Genomic DNA, 18,066 nt, shown 5'->3' with positions numbered 1-18,066 from the left:
CATTACTAACCTTAGGGATGAGAACCAAACTTTAAAGTCCACAAACAGTGATTTAAGTGCCAGGCTCAATCTAGTGGAGCAACACTTGCGTGAGGCTAATGTCGAAATCAATGGCATTACTGAATTTAAATCGGAGAATCTTATTACTACGGTCCACCAAATTGCAAAAACGGTGAATTGCCCAATTTCTGACGGTGATCTGTTGCACGTTACTCGAGTAGCCAGGATGAACAAGGATAGCAAGATGACACGAGCTGTTATTGCAAAATTTCGTAATCCTACGGTTCGTGATTCAATTTTAGCAGCTGTGGTAAAATACAATAAATCGAATCCAAAAGAAAAGTTAAATTCTCATCACCTAGGTCTAGCTGGAACCCGAGTACCTATATTTGTGGCTGAGCATTTAACTCCATCAAATAAGTCGCTGCATGCTGCTGTGCGGATCAAAGCTAAAGAAATGGCATACAAGTTTGTGTGGGTCAGAAACGCCAGAATCTATGTTCGCAAAGATGAGTTCAGCCAAGCGCTTCTTATACGTAATCGTGATTACCTTAAGTCAATTTCTTAGCTTAATTACAGTTTTTTTTTTTTTGATTGTTTATTCTACTGTAAACCTTTTTTTTGTAATGGATAGCATAGCTATATATTACCAAAATGTTCGTGGTCTAAGAACTAAAACTAATGATTTTTATAATAATGTTTTACAAAATAATTATAGTATTTTAGTTTTAACAGAGACGTGGTTAAATTTCAGTGTGGTAAGTAGTGAAATTCTAGATTCTCGCTATACAATTTACAGAAGGGATAGGGAAACTTCAGGGAATTCCAAGAAGGACGGTGGTGGCGTACTTATTGCAGTATCGCGCGATATACCTTCTGTCCGAATAAAAACCTGGGAGACAATGTGTGAAGACATTTGGCTTACAATACATGTAAAGATTAATAACAAAGTAAAAAAACTCGCTTTGTGTGCTGTATATTTGCCGCCACCGGTTAGATTGGATTCCTTGTATAATTTTTTATGTATTACTGATAGTAATATTAACACTTGTAACATTGATGGTATCCTTATGGTGGGAGATTTTAATTTGCCCTTTATTACCTGGAGTCACTCCTCCTGCAACCAACTGGATCCATCAGGTTATAACAATAACTTGGGATATACATTAGTCGACTTTATCTCAGCCAACAACCTATATCAGTGCAACAACATACGTAATTCAGATAATAGAATTCTTGATCTCGTTCTCACCGACATTCAGAATGTATTGGTAAAGTCTTGTTTAAACCCATTGATTAAAACTGACCCTTTGCATCCTAGTTTTGAAATTGATGTACCTGTACGTAGTGCTTATTTTCTCCAACCTATTACCAGAACAGACCTTAACTTCTATAAAATTGATTATAAAGCCCTACTCTCTGAATTATTGAAGATCGACTGGTTTAAATATGATTCTAATATTAATAATGTTAACGAATTTGTTTCGACATTCTACTCTATTCTTAGAAACAACTTACAAAAGTTTGCGCCAAAAAGAAAACATAAAACTACTAACTCGCCGCCTTGGTTTTGCAAAAAGCTAGTAAAACTCTTATCGGAGAAGGAGAGGATGAGAATGAAATATGCTAAATTCAAGAATCCTAGGGACAAATTAGAATTTGAATTATTAAGACAACGCTGTAAAATGTATTTCAATCAATGTTGTAAAGCGTATCTTGCAAAAACGGAGCAAGCTATTGAATCTAACCCTAAAGTATTTTGGTCATTCATCAAATCCAAACGAGAAAATAAATTGACAATTCCATCGGAAATGTACTTAAATGACAATAAAGCCAATAATGGCAAGGCTATAGCTGATTTATTTGCGAAGCATTTTTCATCAGTGTACTCAACTGACCCACCCAGCATCGAATCATCACCGCTCCCAATATTCACACAAGCTACTGGTAATTTACGCTTCACAGAACGGGAAATACTAAAAAAATTAAAAACATTAGATGTCACCAAAGGTGCTGGGCCTGACGGCATACCACCTTATTTCGTGAAGCGTTGTGCCAAGGCCCTTTCGCTTCCCTTAATGCTTATATGTAATAAGTCGCTGCGCAGCGGTATTTTTCCGGACGAATGGAAGCACACTAGAGTTGTTCCTATATTCAAAAAGGGAGATGAAAATATAATATCCAATTATAGACCAATATCAGTGCTCTCAGTTTTCTCGAAACTATTTGAGTCCTTAATATCTCCAACCCTTATACGCTGTGCTGATAATTTCTTAACAGACTCACAGCATGGCTTTAGATGTGGTCGTTCGGTCAATAATAATCTAGTATCATTTCTATCAGATTTATCCTCTGATTTGGATAAGCGACGGCAGGTCGATGCGGTTTACACTGATTTCAGTAGTGCATTTGATACTGTCAGTCACAGCATTCTAATAAAAAAACGACCTAAAATTTATAAGACCATCAATGCCTTATCTGACATACCGTTAATTCAAAAGACATAGATAACATCATTAAGTGGTGTACCGCTAACAAAATGAATATTAATAGTTCAAAATGTTTTCACATAAAATTCACAAGAAAGAAAGATTTTATAAATTCTGTATATTATATAAACAATGCAGTCGTAACTGAAGTCAATGAAATACGCGATTTGGGTGTTATACTTGATAATAAATTGAGATTTACCACTCACATAGACAAAATAGTGAAACGATCGGCTCAAATATTAGGGTTCATAAGGAGAAACACATTGCAATTTAGTAAACCAAACACAAAAATTATTTTGTATAATGCTCTTGTAAGAAGTATTTTAGAATATTCGAGTGTAGTATGGAATCCTTTATACAGTGTCCACTCGCAAAGAATTGAAGGCATACAACGTTCATTTACAAGGCACCTTGCGTTTTTTTGTTCCGGTTTTTCTCACAGATCCACTTATTACAATAGACTAAAATATTTTGGCATGAACACATTACATAATAGGCGGATATTAAGCGATTTGAAGTTTCTACATAAATTAATTCACGGCAACATTGACTGTATCGATATTTTAGATAAAATTATTTTTAATGTTCCATACAATATACCCAGGTTTCCCATATTTAGAACTTTTTACATACCACATTGCAATACCAATATTGGTGTAATTTCACCAACTGTGAGAATTTGTAATCAGTACAACCTAGCGAATAAGGGTGTAAAAAATCTTGATATATTTCACGACAAATTAAATGCTTTTATGAGTAAATTGTCGAAACACTTTCGTAAATAATTAATTTCTTTTTTAAATTTGTATTTGTTTTTTTTTTTAGTATGTTTTTACTTTACAATATTTTCTGTTTTGTACACGCGTCATATAATTGGTAAATGCTGTGTGTACCTGTTATTGGCATACATATCAGCCACAATACCTTATAGCTTTGTTTGTGTATAATTGTATGTATCAATATGTATGCTGTTGGTATACCTTTAAATAAATAAATAAATAAATAAATAAATAATCTTTTACCGTGACTTACAACTATTGACACGGCATCATCTTTTTAGGTTCTATCGGTATTTTATGGAAACCGTCTTTATTTATGCCATTCATCAATGTGTTAGCACGAATGCGGGGTTGATACTGGATCCTCGAGTGTAGAAGACTGAGTAAAGATATTTTTTTATATAATATTGATGAAACAAGCAGTTAAGGTCATCTTATTTTCTGTGAAACATTCTGTTCTGAAACGCCTAAAGTACAAAGATAAACCCCACACAGGTTTGTGTCCATGCGTTATTGATCATAAGGGAGGAGGTATAAGGAAGGGAGAAGGCATTTGTTAGTCATGCATATTGCATTATGTCATATGCGAATGATTTCTGATGATTAAACCGTAATAACAGCAAGATAAGCAGTTAATTTACTTAACTATCATTAATTGTGTTTACCAAGGAACTACGTCATTAAAATATAATTTCTACTTCTTGTATATAATTTGCCTTTGACATGATATCAAGGTCTTGGAGCTTTCTAGAGGTATTCTTTGGCTTGAAATATTTTAAATTAATAAATAGATGAGATGCCTATTTCTTTGGTTCTTTTTCTTATCCCGCCGTCATTCAGAGTTGCTTCTTTTTGAAAGAAATATCTTTCAATTATGGATTAAATTTTTTGTATTGTTTTTTATCCTGTGTAATGTTAAGGCTGTATGATTTAATATCTTGTATCTAAGGATGTCAATGAGTTTCATATAAGAATATGTAATTTATACTTTTCGATGACGATACGTATTATTGGAGCGATTTGCTCGTCGCTTAATATCTTCGAAGTACTGACGGCGTTGAACCAACTAAAAAAATCATATGCACAATGGCCCGTTACGAAATAAAGTATGAACTTGTACTTTATAAAAGTACAACACCCGCAAAATCTAAGTAACCTAAGCTAGAATATGATATCGCATAAATTCTGACTGAAGTACCACCCAAGTTGATTTACAAGCAGCAATTACGCAATTCTTTGCAGATTTTACCTTGGCTGTGTGAATTTTTATTTATGTCATGTTGGGACTTTCCCGGGCTTCATGAATCTCATGTAGGCTCTATAGGTAGGTAACATTGCTTTGTCTATTTTATCCGCCACATTGCATGCAGGCATAAACGTAAAGAACGACGGAGTTAGAAAAATTATTGGGTAATATGTTAATTGATACTTAACACCTAGTGTCTCAGAACGAGGAGCGGGAATGTGTTTTAGTAAGTTTTAAGACATTTTAGTCCACCTATCAATGAATTAAAAAATACTTATATAAATAAGAACCGCATCCCCCGACGTTCTTCGTAAATAATTTTAGTAGAAATATACAGTAAACATGAAAGAATTTGAACAAACTGTCAGATAAAGTAACAAATGATTCTAAAAATAATTTGTTTTAAACCGCAGTTTATGGAAACCGCCACTTTTATAAAGATAATATTTCTATTTTAAAAGCAGTTTTATCGCGTGGCCCTACCGTACGGCATGACAGCGATTATCGTGTTTTTAAAATGGCTACTGATTAAATATGGCCGCGTGCGAACCGACCGTGACGCGTGGCGAATGCGCACGTGCCGGCCTGCGCTGCACCACACTCCGATCAGATAGACCTGAATAGAGTTAAGGGAACTGTTTACGATCTCTTCGTCTCCTTTTTATCAGGAATTAGGGATGGGTTAGTAGGAAATTTTCGAGAAGATTCTAATTGTCTTCATAGTTTCAGGGAGGTACAGTCTATCAAATCGTACATATTGTTAACTATTATTGTATTTGCTTGAAACTAGACATTTCAAGAGAGCAACTGATCGTAATGTATGATCATTCCATTTCATCGTTACATTATGAAGAGAAATTTCATCCAAAAGACTTGAAACCATCAACAACCACCAACACACTCATTGTGTTTTCAGGTAACATATCTACTACGCACTTGCAAATTTTGGATTTTTTTTTGTTTTTGTCCTCAGTTGTTAATTTAATCATAGTTTTTGAACCCTAGGTATGTCCATGACTGGGTACATTACCAACGCGTTCGTATCTCATTCGCATAAAGCGACCTTTAAAGCGTGTTGCTTTAAACTGTGGAACTGTTATTTTAGCGGAAAATGGAAATTCAAATAAATGCTGATTTTCTTAATATATTCGAAACGTACTGTGAATAAACGATGTTTTTATACGTAGAATTGCTTATTTAAATATTCTTACATCACAGTTACTGACATGACTTTTCTGGAGATTATTTTGGTTTTGTCGAGAGAATTTATCTTCTTTACATATAAAGTCTAAGTCGATGTAGCATTAACAAAGGTCCCACTCTGTCAGGTTGCTTTGATCATCTTTTTGCACGTGATGGCAAAAGAGTAACACATACAGGCACGCACACGTCACGCATTTATCCGCGAATGGGTAAGCAGAGGCGCAACCAGGGCACCCACTCTTCGCCAAGTGTGTTCCGTCCCAAGATGGGGGGCGAGTCTATCACCATATCGGGCACAAATTTCATACTCCGGGCTGATATCAGTATCAGCCCGGAGTATGAAATAGGGCACAGTGATATTTGGGTTTTTCAGGTCAGCCTGAAAAACCCAAATATCACTGTGCCCTACCCGGGATTCAAACCCAGGACCTCAGAATGCTGCCGTACCGCACATGCAGTACAACTACGCCACCGAAGCAGCAAAAGAGTACTAATCTTTGAAAAGATACCGTGTATCCGATGGTCCAATACATCATCAATCTTCAGGAGCTTTACGATGTGATGAAGTAATATTATCTGACAGAAGTGCAGGTAGGCGTACCTTACACTAAAACATTGTAATAATAAAAAAAAATGTGTATTTTGATTACTGCATTTTGTAACAAAACCAGTCCACAGTAGTAAATTTCCACAAGGTTTGTTTACAGTAATGGTTATGACTTAAAAACATTGCCGAAATAACATTAGGTCATGGAATTTACATTCATTCATTCATTATTCATTTAGTTCATTCATTAATTTTCCTTAATGGCTTTAGAAAGAATTTGCAGCGACGAAGAATTGAGTTTTTGCCTACTTTACAATAAAGGGACTTCTATTATATTTTTATTTCTTTGCTGCCTTTCGGTTAAGTGTTCATTATGAGAACCATAGACCTACTCATGTCCCGCTTTGACCTTTTGTCATACAATATACATGTCCCATAAATCATTGGTCGATTAGTGACTTTTATTTATATAAGGGCAAAAGAATTAGACACTAGGTCACTTCATGGTGACTCCTCATAACCTCAGGCCCTTTTAAGCCTGGACGGCGCTTGCAAATAATTTTTACAAACAAAAAATTCAACTGATTCCCATTGACACCATAGGAATAGTGGCTTCGTTCCCTTTGAGTTATTGTGCCTAAGGCGGTATACATCGAGTCCACGAAGGGAAAACATAAAACCTTCTTTTTAATTAAATATTTTGTCAATTACACATAATACAGGAATTTTTAAGTAGGTTTATTTGTTTAAATTTTTATTGCGTTTCTTGAATAAGATCTGAATTTTGATATTTTGGAAGTATGTAAACTTCATTGACTAGTTCATTAGGCGATGTCAGTTTGAAGACTGATCGGCATGATATTTTGACACAGGTATGTCATTAACACGTTCTCCCTGTTTTGATCAGTTCGTTTTTGATTAATGTTGGCGAGTTTAGTTTCTTTTTTTGTATTGCTTTGTACGCTTTACTCTATCTAACACTCTGAGTAAACAATGCGCGTACCCAACAGTAGTCCAGTATACAATACAGGGTGTTATTATGTATGCATGCTTGTGTAATAGGGTGAACTTTTTTAGGATTTCAATATAAACTTGAATGTTACAAATTTGCAAAATTAACGTCATTCGCATAAATAATAAAGGCATGATGTTTTTAAAACTTTACGGCAAAGATATGACGTAGTGGTGACATCAAATTCGATATCAAGGCTGAATAAAATACGTAGAATACGCTACATTACAATTTAGCGAAAAGGAGATATAATGGAAAGTCAACAATACGAAATGACTTCGATGTATCTTATTTTCTTGTTCTATATTAAACCTTTCTAAATCAAGACTATGAACTAAAATCGATATTACTCGTCACTAATTTAGTCCAGTAGGCGGCGAGTGAACAGTTGCGACAGTATCGATAAATAGTTATTTATAAAGTTAGTGCGTCGACATCGCGTACACGTTCCCGTAAGTGTTGGTTACGAGGTAGAAACGTGCTGCGAGTCAGTAAAAATTGTTTTGTTTTATAAGGATAAGGTAGGTGAATCTTACAGCCATTGAATTTATTTGAAATGGCAATACTTAATTATATAACTAGATCTATAGAATAAAGATGTTATTTTTTATGTTATGCGACTTATTACCATTGTGTTCATGTATTGGATATACCTATAATTTCAAGGAAGAATGAAGTCTCCTAATGCAAGTAATACTATTTTGCTTAAAAGGAACATCATACCTTTAAGTAAAATGTAACCTATTCTTGGTAACGACAATTTTTTTTTTTACTTTCAACATTACGGAACTCTGTCGTATCATGTTTTGTTTTATAGAACAAGTGACTGGACTGATAAATCCCAGCATACACTAATCTTCCCGATTAGAATTATAACCCGAACAGGTGTACATAATCACCGAAACCTATTGTCTCAAAATAGATACAAAATACGTTATGCTTTGGCGAATCTAGTGAACCGTGCAGCCTCGTGGGCGATATTGGACACCGGTCGATAACAGTTTTCGCAAGAGCGCGTCGACCTAGTGTCGCCCGCGCACGTTCACTGCTGTTTTTCCTTTCATAAACTGGGAATGGATTGGGCGGGTACTGGTATTTTTTTTAAAGGCGATGTAAATGGGTCACCTGCTGAGTATGATAGTGGAATTTTCGTTGCGTTTAAGGAATAGGCTCTTTCTGTCTGTCGTGTTAAGGGTATTTTTATCATAGCATGCCGATTACTACGGAGTTAGGTTAGGTTATTTGGTGCTTACATCAACCGAGGATGTCCTCGCTTTGTCTAGCTACCAGTGCAGATGTGCGTTGCTCTGTTCAATGGTCAGCGGAGCCTGTGGGCACGGCAGGGCTATATATCGAAGTTAGGCTAGGTTAGATGATTCGGTGTAAGTCCTAGCTTTGTCTAACCTGCCAGCGTAAATGTGCGTTACTCTGTTTAATGGTCTGCGCAGCCAGTGGGCAGGGCAGGGCTAGTGGGTACTATAAGGCGCAAAATTCTAAGTTTCGGATAACAATAGTATTTGTAATGAAGTTTAACATTTGTCTCATCTTCATTTTCTTTGTATTTAAAATCAGAAGGTCGTTCATTCAAACTGGAAATACAAAACGCATAAAGCTCTAGGAATCATGTGGCTGTTTCTCGGAACAGCGTCGAGTTACATTCGCGTTTGGATTTATGTCGTTCCCCGTTGGTGTTAATAAGGCATTACTGCTTCGAATGCTCCTAATGGCCGACTCCGATCCATATACAGCGCTTTATTATTCTAATTTAAATGCCTCCAATCCTTAATTCAAGGTTGTGATGGCAGTAACACCCGTTTCAGAACTGGTACTAGAATTTAAACATGAATAATGTCAATAAGATCTTCGCTCCAGCTGAGAAATGACATTGCCTTGTATCGTCTTTATGATGTTTATTCTTGTTTTTTGATAGGCAAAGGGCAGCTATACGGCCTGGTTTAAAACTAATACTATAAAAAATGTGCTGAGATCTCTGCTTTTTCAGTAGAAGAGACTGTGGCTTCGTACTTTTTATGCAGTCTTTAGAATTTACTTCCGACAAATACTTAATATAATCTGCTGAAGTTAGGCGAGTTAACCGAATTCAGCTTCAATTAACAATCTTATTCATTTATATTAATTAGTTCCATGCTCAGAATCTACAGCGAGTCTATTGCGTCAATGTACTTAAGTTGGCTATTATTAATCACAATTGTATTATAGAACTACAAAGCGATATCGATCAAACCAGTTTCCTCTGGTCACTTGTCGCGTAGCATTCAGTTCGCGAACTTCGTCAACATATAATTAACTTTTTATTCAAATGGATATTCAAAAGTTTGAAATGCTAAAAAAGACCAAAAACCTGTCTTGTAAACAAAAAAAAACCGCTGTACCAATGTTCTAAACTTAAAAAAATGTACTAACAAAAAGAATTTAAATGTTCTCAAAATGTAAAGAACTGGCCATTGAACGACAAATGAAATACTGAATGGAAAAATGTGGAGCATTAGGTGTTCCCTACTTGTTGCTTATTGGAAGGGTGCCAAAGCAGTTTTGTGTTCCAAACATCATTCAGTAGTACTATGACAGAGTATTTTTAGTGTCTCGTCAAAACACTAAGTTCATTGTCCAGTGTCCGCAGGCGACATTCTTTTAGTAGACTAATAAGTTGTAACAAACAAAACATTTGAAGACAAGTTGCTTTAAAGAGTAACGAGTTTCTTATAAATATCCATATTATGTTTGATAATGGTTACAACGTCTTTGGAAAGGTGACATATTGACGATATTTTGATCTTATCAAAGCTTATGTTTTCATCTGAATACTGAACTAAAGGGTTATTTTTTCAGAGATCGGGGAGTTTGTTTTTGGCACAATGTAAGCCAAGCTGGTTGTAATAACTATGATGTCATTAAATGTGTTAGATTTATTATTAAAATTCGATTGGGTAGATATTATTACTGAGAGAATCATAGCGGGTGATAGCTAGGCAAAAAACAAACCGTTTTTTTTTGTATATACGGCAAACTTACAGAATGTTGACTGACGATAGATTACCCCTCCAGAGTCGACACAATTATGTCGTCCTGCGGGAGTCGGATATCGTCGGTTGATCCCGTAACGCTACACACTTACATGGGCCCCTATGGCGTGTTTTAACATCTTGTGTACGGTGGTCGATATCCGGGCGAATATAAAATATGTCCTACCATCAGCAATTGCAACAGAGTGTCCTTGGCCGTCATAAGATTAGCATTAAGTCCTTAACTCCGATTCGTTTTTTTCATTTATACGAACATAGTTTTGTTTTTTAAATCTACATATTTTAGAATACTATACACAAGTTAGTAAAAAATTCCTTTTTACATTTCTAAACAAAATATAGCCCGAATTTCAACATAAATCTCTACAAATCCCCACTCAAATGGAAGTGAAAGGCAGGTCAGGCTGTCTGAAATTGGGGCACTTGTTGATTCCTGAATTGTGCCGACCTTGGCACGGATCTGAGTTAGGAGCGGGTCACTTGTTGCATCAGAACTAATGCTTTTTATCAAAATTAATATTGTATTTTTTTCCTGTTGATAAACTGGTATGTATGGAAACAATGTTTGGTATTGTTTATCGCTTGATATTGTTAATTCGTTTAGCGGCAACGTCCTTGGGATGTTCCGGTACTGAGTTCGAGTCTGTTGCGAAACGAATAACAAAACCCCAAACGGATAAGTGCCCATACATTTTCTTGGTGGGGATACCGGTGGCCCTTCGTCTCACTTGACTTAATATTCTTTATGAAGCACTAGTATTCATCTAGGAAACAAACTAAGGCCCTAATAACGTACTATAAAACTAAAAAAAAAATACCGTTACCGACTTGATCTAAAGACTTCACAGAATATTGAAGGGATAGTTCTATTCTTTTTACTTCGTTTTGCAATCCAACTGTGCATCATTAGGTTGTGGATTTATCAAGTAATCAACAACCTGCCGTCTATAAAAAGAACAACAATTTTCCACATCAAACAACTTTGATTTATCTGTCGACGCGTAGGCACGTGAAAATGAAAAGTTATGGCCATTACCGAATCCCTTGGGAGGTGGGCCGAGTTCTGATGGCGGCAAAATTTAATTTACACTTCGTTGATTTGTGTTTACACGTGTAAGTGTAATGTGGGCTTTGTATTCAAAGCTGGATATGTATTTGTATTATTTAATCTTTCTCTATATGTCTTGATTATTATTATACGGGTGTTTTCTAGTGTTTTGTTTAACATAGTAAAACGTTTTTACGTAGTGTTAGTAAAAAAATACAGACAAAAAACAGATGACTGTTATTGTGTAATCCCTGTATTTTGAAATATCAAGGCTTTGGTTGTGGTGTAATGCGTTTTTACTAGTCGTAAATCCGTATTAATAATCATACATCACCTTTTATAACGTAAATTAATAAACGACTGACGCACGAACAAATTTGATACCGTCCAATTATCAAAACTATTAAATCAACGAGCACTTGAGATGTGCTAGACCACGCTAAACTGCAAGTTCGACCCGCGGCCGCGCCACGCTCCCAGCTCCGACGCTAGGTCACTGTGTCGTAGACAGCGAAAGTCGATCGTGACTCGACCGCGTTTCGTTTTCGTCTCGCGCGCGACTGACGCATAGTAGTGGTCGTCGAGATCGAAAGTGGCTTTTCTACATTCCTTATTTTTATTGTATTGATTCTGAGATAACTTTAATGGTTTGTTTTTTTTTTGAGATTCCATTTTTAAATCTGTTTTTGTAAAGTGGGTTATTGCGCGTGCGCATTATGTTACGTGATGTAACGGTTATTTCAGATTTGATCTTTCTTAATGGTTACATTTTGTGGGGATGATAGGATTTTTGTCTGGAGTGGATTCGAAATATAGGTGTTGGTAAATGGTTTTTATCTATCGTAAGCGATAATTATTTTTAACACAGATTTATATAATGTTTTTATGGTATTAAGCTGTGATATTGACCTTGATTGTTTCTATTGCAATAAAACTTATAGAACGAAAAACGAGTAGGGATTTTTTAATATAATTTTATATCACAGCACGCGGGAAACATGCAAATGGGTCCCCTGATGTTCAGTAATCTCCAGGATGGACGATAGAAGTAACTAAGTTAAAAAAAAAAAACAAAAACATTTACGCCATTTTTACTATGTTTTTTTTCGTAAAACTTTATCATGTACAATCGCATTTCATACAGCTGCTTAGAATGCATGTATTCAAATTGTGGCGTTTGAGTCCAGAAATTAATGGAACTCGGTCAAGTCATAAAAATCTAGGCAATTGATTGCAACTAAGCGTTTTATCACGTACCTAATTCGAGACTGTAACTGGAGCATATCCATTATGGATTGTCGTTAAAAGTACATCTGTCAAAATCATTGTGGCAGTTTCTATTTGTTTACGTTTTTAATATCTTGTTTGTTTTGATTTGGAGAAATAATTACACGGATTTTGGTTATGAGCGTTCTCGTTCTTTGTTATTCAATTTTGGAATACGAAGCTCGTTTGTTCTGAACGTTACGCGTATAAGAATAAATTTCATGTGAATCTATTTTTCATTATTATTATTATACTTACAACTTTTAGTGTGATGTGTAAATTAAAATAGTGTTATTATTCCTTTGAGTGCTCATTTACACTCCTTGCGATTTTATATCGGTAATTTAAAAGGGCATGTAGTGTTTACGCAGCGGGCATTTTAATTATACTTTTATACTATTATATCTTTTATGATATATTTTACTTTCTTTTTCTATTGTAAACCTTAGAACACTAATTTTAATATTAAATTTCCTTCAACAGGACGACAAATCGTGCACCGGCAGTTTGCACCAGCATGTAGTGATAGGACATCGCAACAATTAACACGTGCGAAAAAAACAATATGGCGGACATAATCGACATCGACGCAGGCGTCGACGAGGACCTAGCGTTCGACTACGATACAACAAAAATACCGGAAATAGTCACCCCGGACGAGATGAACGAATCCGGGTACCAGGAGGGATCGGAACAGAGTTACGGCGAGCGGAGGGATTCGAAGGAGGGTTTCGGCGGCGAGGGTGATTCGGACAGCGGCGTGGACGGCGTGAGTAGCGGGTGCAGCACCGCGGACGACTGCCCCGTGGTGTCCATCAATGATGTGGTGGCGTACTACGACGACGTGCGCCCGCGCCGCCGCCACGTGCCGCAGCTCAGTTTCTACAACGTGGACATCGAGAGGCTGACGCTGGACGCTCTAGTACAGGTGAGTACACTATATCTTAAGAATACGTTTGATCATGATTGGATTTACCAATTGGTTGATTTTAATCATTTAAGGATTTAAATTGGTTATTCGATTTAAAAACCTAACGTCAAGAAGGATTAATTCAAGACAAATGTTTAAAGTTTATTTTTTTTGTCATTCGTAAAGACGCTCAGTTGGGATTAAAGTTTATTGAGTGCATTCATTCAATTTTGCCTACTAGAATATTGAAACAGCTGTTGTGAGCATTATGTTTTGACGCGTGTAATACGATATTGCGTTTTGTTGTCATTGTATTGTCTACACTATTTCTGTTGATACACCTATTGTTTTAAAAGAAATAGGAGTGTGCAGTTAATACTGTAGTCACAAGGATTTATAGATTTTGGACCTTTCGAGAATAAAGTTACAGTACAGATTCCGCTAGTTGTAGGGTGAACGCAGTGACAGAGGGTGCACCCTGACTAAAGGTGGCTTGGACTTTTACGTGCCCGCGGCATCTTTAGGGTGGAACGGGCTAGGCGGTTTTCCGTGGTGCGAGGTCCTAGTGAAGGTGCTAAAGGTTTTAATGAGGCGCCAAAATATGTTTCGCTCGCGGCGCCAGAATAGCTAAGGCCGATCTTAGTAGTTAGCTGATCTCGCTACATCTGTACTATCTTACCATACTACGATCACTACTCTACAATGGCGAAGGTTCAATATAACCCGAATCCTATCGGCTTCTCTTTAAGTAAAATTTATTTAGAATCTTATTATCATCAGAACGATTTGTAGACGACATTAGTGCCCATATGTTGTGTCGGGTTCCTTTTGGAAAATTTCATCCTTCGCCACTGCAACTCTACAAAATATATTTTGATATAAATTATACCCTCATTCAGAATATAGGAGTAACACTAACAACTTTTCTAATATTGCGCAATCATCTAAAAAAACAACCTCTATTGCTATAAAGATACATATGAATTATAACACATCCGTTTCCGTTCGTAAACAGCAATTACATAATTACAAGTCAAGATGCATTTCATACGTGCAAAAATAAGTCTATCACTAGAATACGAATGTGCGCGTGCGCACAGAATACGGATGTTTTTAAATATTTTAATTGTAAAATGCTTGTTTAGCCAGTGAGTGAGAGCGGTATTCTTTGAAATTTTATTTAAATGGTCTTACTCTGCATTTCCCAGACTAAGGAAGGAATATTGGGCCCTGAAAATTTAAAAATACTTCGACCGACTAGGTAAATAGCCAGGCGGCCTCTAATTATCTAGAAAAGTAAAATTTTCATTGAAGCAGCACTCCTTGTGAGTAATTAAGTATTTAAATGACTTCATAACAGCTAAGACGTAAGACCAGAAGTTGGAAATGGTTTGGTGGATCGTGGTCCAGTCTAATAATAAGTAATTTATATTACATTATATTAGAAAATATGTATTAATGATTACCTTCTGAAATCGCTGTGGCCTGAAGAAATAAGTCAATCGAAATTAATCGCTGAAAACAAACGCAATTTATTGAATACTACCAATGTGACCGATCGCGTTTACCTTCGTAGGGCATTTTAAAATCATTTTAGTAAGTTATTTGAGCGGCGATAGCCTAGCTGGGTGTGCAACGGACTGCCGAGACGAATGTCCGCAGGTTTAAATCCCAAGGGCACACACCTCTGACTTCTAGACTTATGTGTGTATTTTTTGTGAATTATCGCTTGCTTTAACGGTGAAATAAAACATCGTGAGGAAACCTGCATACCTGAGGAGTTCTCTTTAAGAATTTTGAGGGTGTGTATACTCAATCAATCTGCATTAGGTCAGCGTGGTGCAATAAGGCCTAATCTGTCTCAATAGTAGAGGCCCGTGCCCAGCAGTGGGACACGATACCTTTAGAAGGCAGGTGAGAGCTAATAACTCACAATACGATACAACGCGACTATTCTAAAAGTGAATGTATGAAGAAGCTATTAGTGCGGTTACGGTATTTATCTATCTGCATGTTACACAAGCGAATGTTTGGAGTAAAACTGGTAAACATTAATAATTTACAGGCAATTTCATCGCTATGTTACTTTATGTGTTTAAAGGGTCTTTAAGTATATTTTTTACCTTGCTTGACATTTGATACAATTTTTTAAAGTTTGGATCGAAAAGTTTTTTTAGGCAGGCTACAATGACGTAGCTTGAAGGCGGAAATAGACTTTGCGTTGATAAACTATTAAACTATCGCATACGTGAGTTCCGTCAAATAAAAAGAAGAGACCTAAGAGTCAATTTTAGTACAAAATAGATTTGTGTGATGACCTGCGTCATGCCACGTACGCCTTAACTTAGACTAAGATTAGGGTTGCCATCTGTCACATAGCTCCAGCTTCTATCGAACCTGGCTCCAAAATGTTCCAGAATTATTCGTATACTCAAACCTGAAATTTGCCAGTATAAGTACTTAAAAGCCTCCGTCTTTCACACCTCTTTAATTGGGAGCTTAAAATTTCCAGGTTTGACTTCAAGGTGTTCGGCAACCCAAGCTAAGGGTCACCTTGAGCGTCGTCTATAAAAACCACAGTGACCTTTGCCGAAAATGTGACCTTTCAGAGGCGCAGGACGTCCCTACATTTATCATGCGGACTCTATTTTTTAACCTTTCCGCCTAGCTTGCAATCTTAATTATTATGTTGTGTTTCTTCTTAATTAAAACATACTTGAAGTGTTTTATTTCTTGCAGCCCTTAATGATTCGAATTGAGGAAATTGAATACAAATGTTTAACTTACTCGTAATATTTAAACACATAGTGAAATGTTGAGTATATGTTTTACAAGTTATTTTTTATGTAATTTATTTTCTCTTTTTGTTACTTTCCTCGCATGGTGACTGTTGTTTAGGAAGAGGACATTGACTTCTGTAACAAGTTTACACGTAGCTCAAAAGTCTTAAAGTCCAATTTCTATTAAAACTTGTGGGGAAATAAAATATAATTGTTAAAAAAAAAGCTTATTATAACAATTGACTTGGTCATTAATTACAAACATAAAAAAAAAACTTGCTTTTCCAAATAATTTCGCGTTAGTGCTAAACATATTTTTTGCTACAAATCAGTAAATAAGCGTGGGCCAAACCCCTGCAAATACCGCGCAATCCATACCTGATTTGAAAGTTAATATAAGATCAAAAGTGTTGTGTAACCCCAGAACTTTGCGTTACAAAACTGTTATTTAGAATTTGTATAAGCCATGCCTTTCTCTTAAGCCGAGGTTTAAAGACAACTTAGATTTAGTTTAAATCTTGAATTAACATGTTTCACGCGGTTATTCTTCGGAAAGGGTGTAAAATTTATTTATGTTTAGAAGACGTCTGATATATTTTGTAAGCTTGGTAGCGATTACAAAAGGACGTGTAGAATGCAAAGCGATTCTGGCGATGCTTTCGTCTTCGAGATTCTGCCAGCAGAGCATTAACACGATTACAATATGGATATACAGAAAGAAACCATCACAGTCTCGTGATGTTTTCATCTTCAAGGGTCAGCCAGCAGTAACTCAATAGTACATATATCAGAGTAGCATATTGGCGAATAGTTGCTATCGACACCATTAGAAGGAGGTACACATACTGCGCCAGGATAAGATTGTGCCTATTTTAGTCAGTAATATAAATTCAAGAAACTCAAGGTACGGCTTTAGATCTGCGAATAGGTATCAAAAGACTGTTTACTGCCTTTTTCATACATACATGGTAGAGTGGCCCATCTGCACCTGATGGAGTGGTCTCTCATAGATTGTTGACTGACAAGATTACCCCACGGCAGTCGACACAATTATGCCGGCCTTTTGGAACTGGGTGTACACAGGCTGATCTCGGAACGCGACACACTTACCTGGTCACTATTGCGCGTTTTAATATCTTGTGTACTGTGGTCGCTATCCGGGCTAAAATAAAATATATCCTACCACCAGCAAACCCGTTACGCGTTGGTTGTTTTTGTGATGCAATATACTTACTACCGACAAGCAGCAGTGAACAATTATTGTTTCTGTCTGAAGGGCAAGCAATAAGGAAGCTTACATCGCAAGATGAACATGTTGAAAGATGAGCTTTGTTCTCTTAAGCTTTGGGTAAGGTTGCTGTTTATGTGTGTGGCGCTTAAGATTAGTTGAGCATCTTCCTTGTCACTCAAACAAAAGAGAAACAAAATGAAAACTAATGTTATATAAAGCGGTATGCACAACGAAAACCCTGAACGAAAGTCGTTAAATAATTTTTGCAATTTGATAAAATAATTTGCATAGACAATTCACTTAGACGTTAGGCAATCGTCTCTCGGCTGTTACAGACTGGGGAATGTGAGTGTTGGCCTTATGCAACGTGTAATCACGATGCATCACGTTAGGCCGACGATACACCGCCGCCTCTGCTCGAACGTCGCGTTATATAAGCCCGAAGGTCAGAATACACGGGTACATGACACGTTAGAATTTCAAATTGGTATTGTTGTCGGCTATTTGT

At 36.4% G+C, this 18,066-nt stretch overlaps 1 protein-coding gene across 3 annotated transcripts in view; it reads left to right on the top strand.

The window, feature by feature from the left end:
• The window catches only part of LOC115443534 (terminal nucleotidyltransferase 5C), a 197,414-nt gene that overhangs the window by 15,715 nt on the left and 163,633 nt on the right, over positions 1-18,066 (top strand). For all 3 annotated transcript variants that reach the window (XM_030168979.2, XM_030168980.2, XM_030168981.2), the window contains exon 2: positions 13,121-13,565. In XM_030168979.2, the coding sequence (XP_030024839.1) occupies positions 13,203-13,565 (363 nt within the window). In that variant the 5' untranslated portion in view covers positions 13,121-13,202. The remainder of the gene's footprint in view (positions 1-13,120; positions 13,566-18,066) is intronic.

The sequence above is a fragment of the Manduca sexta genome, chromosome 20, assembly GCF_014839805.1.
Source record: "Manduca sexta isolate Smith_Timp_Sample1 chromosome 20, JHU_Msex_v1.0, whole genome shotgun sequence".
Lineage (NCBI taxonomy): Eukaryota > Metazoa > Arthropoda > Insecta > Lepidoptera > Sphingidae > Manduca > Manduca sexta.
Note: the sequence above shows the minus strand (reverse complement) of the source record. Positions and strands in the feature narration are given on the sequence as shown.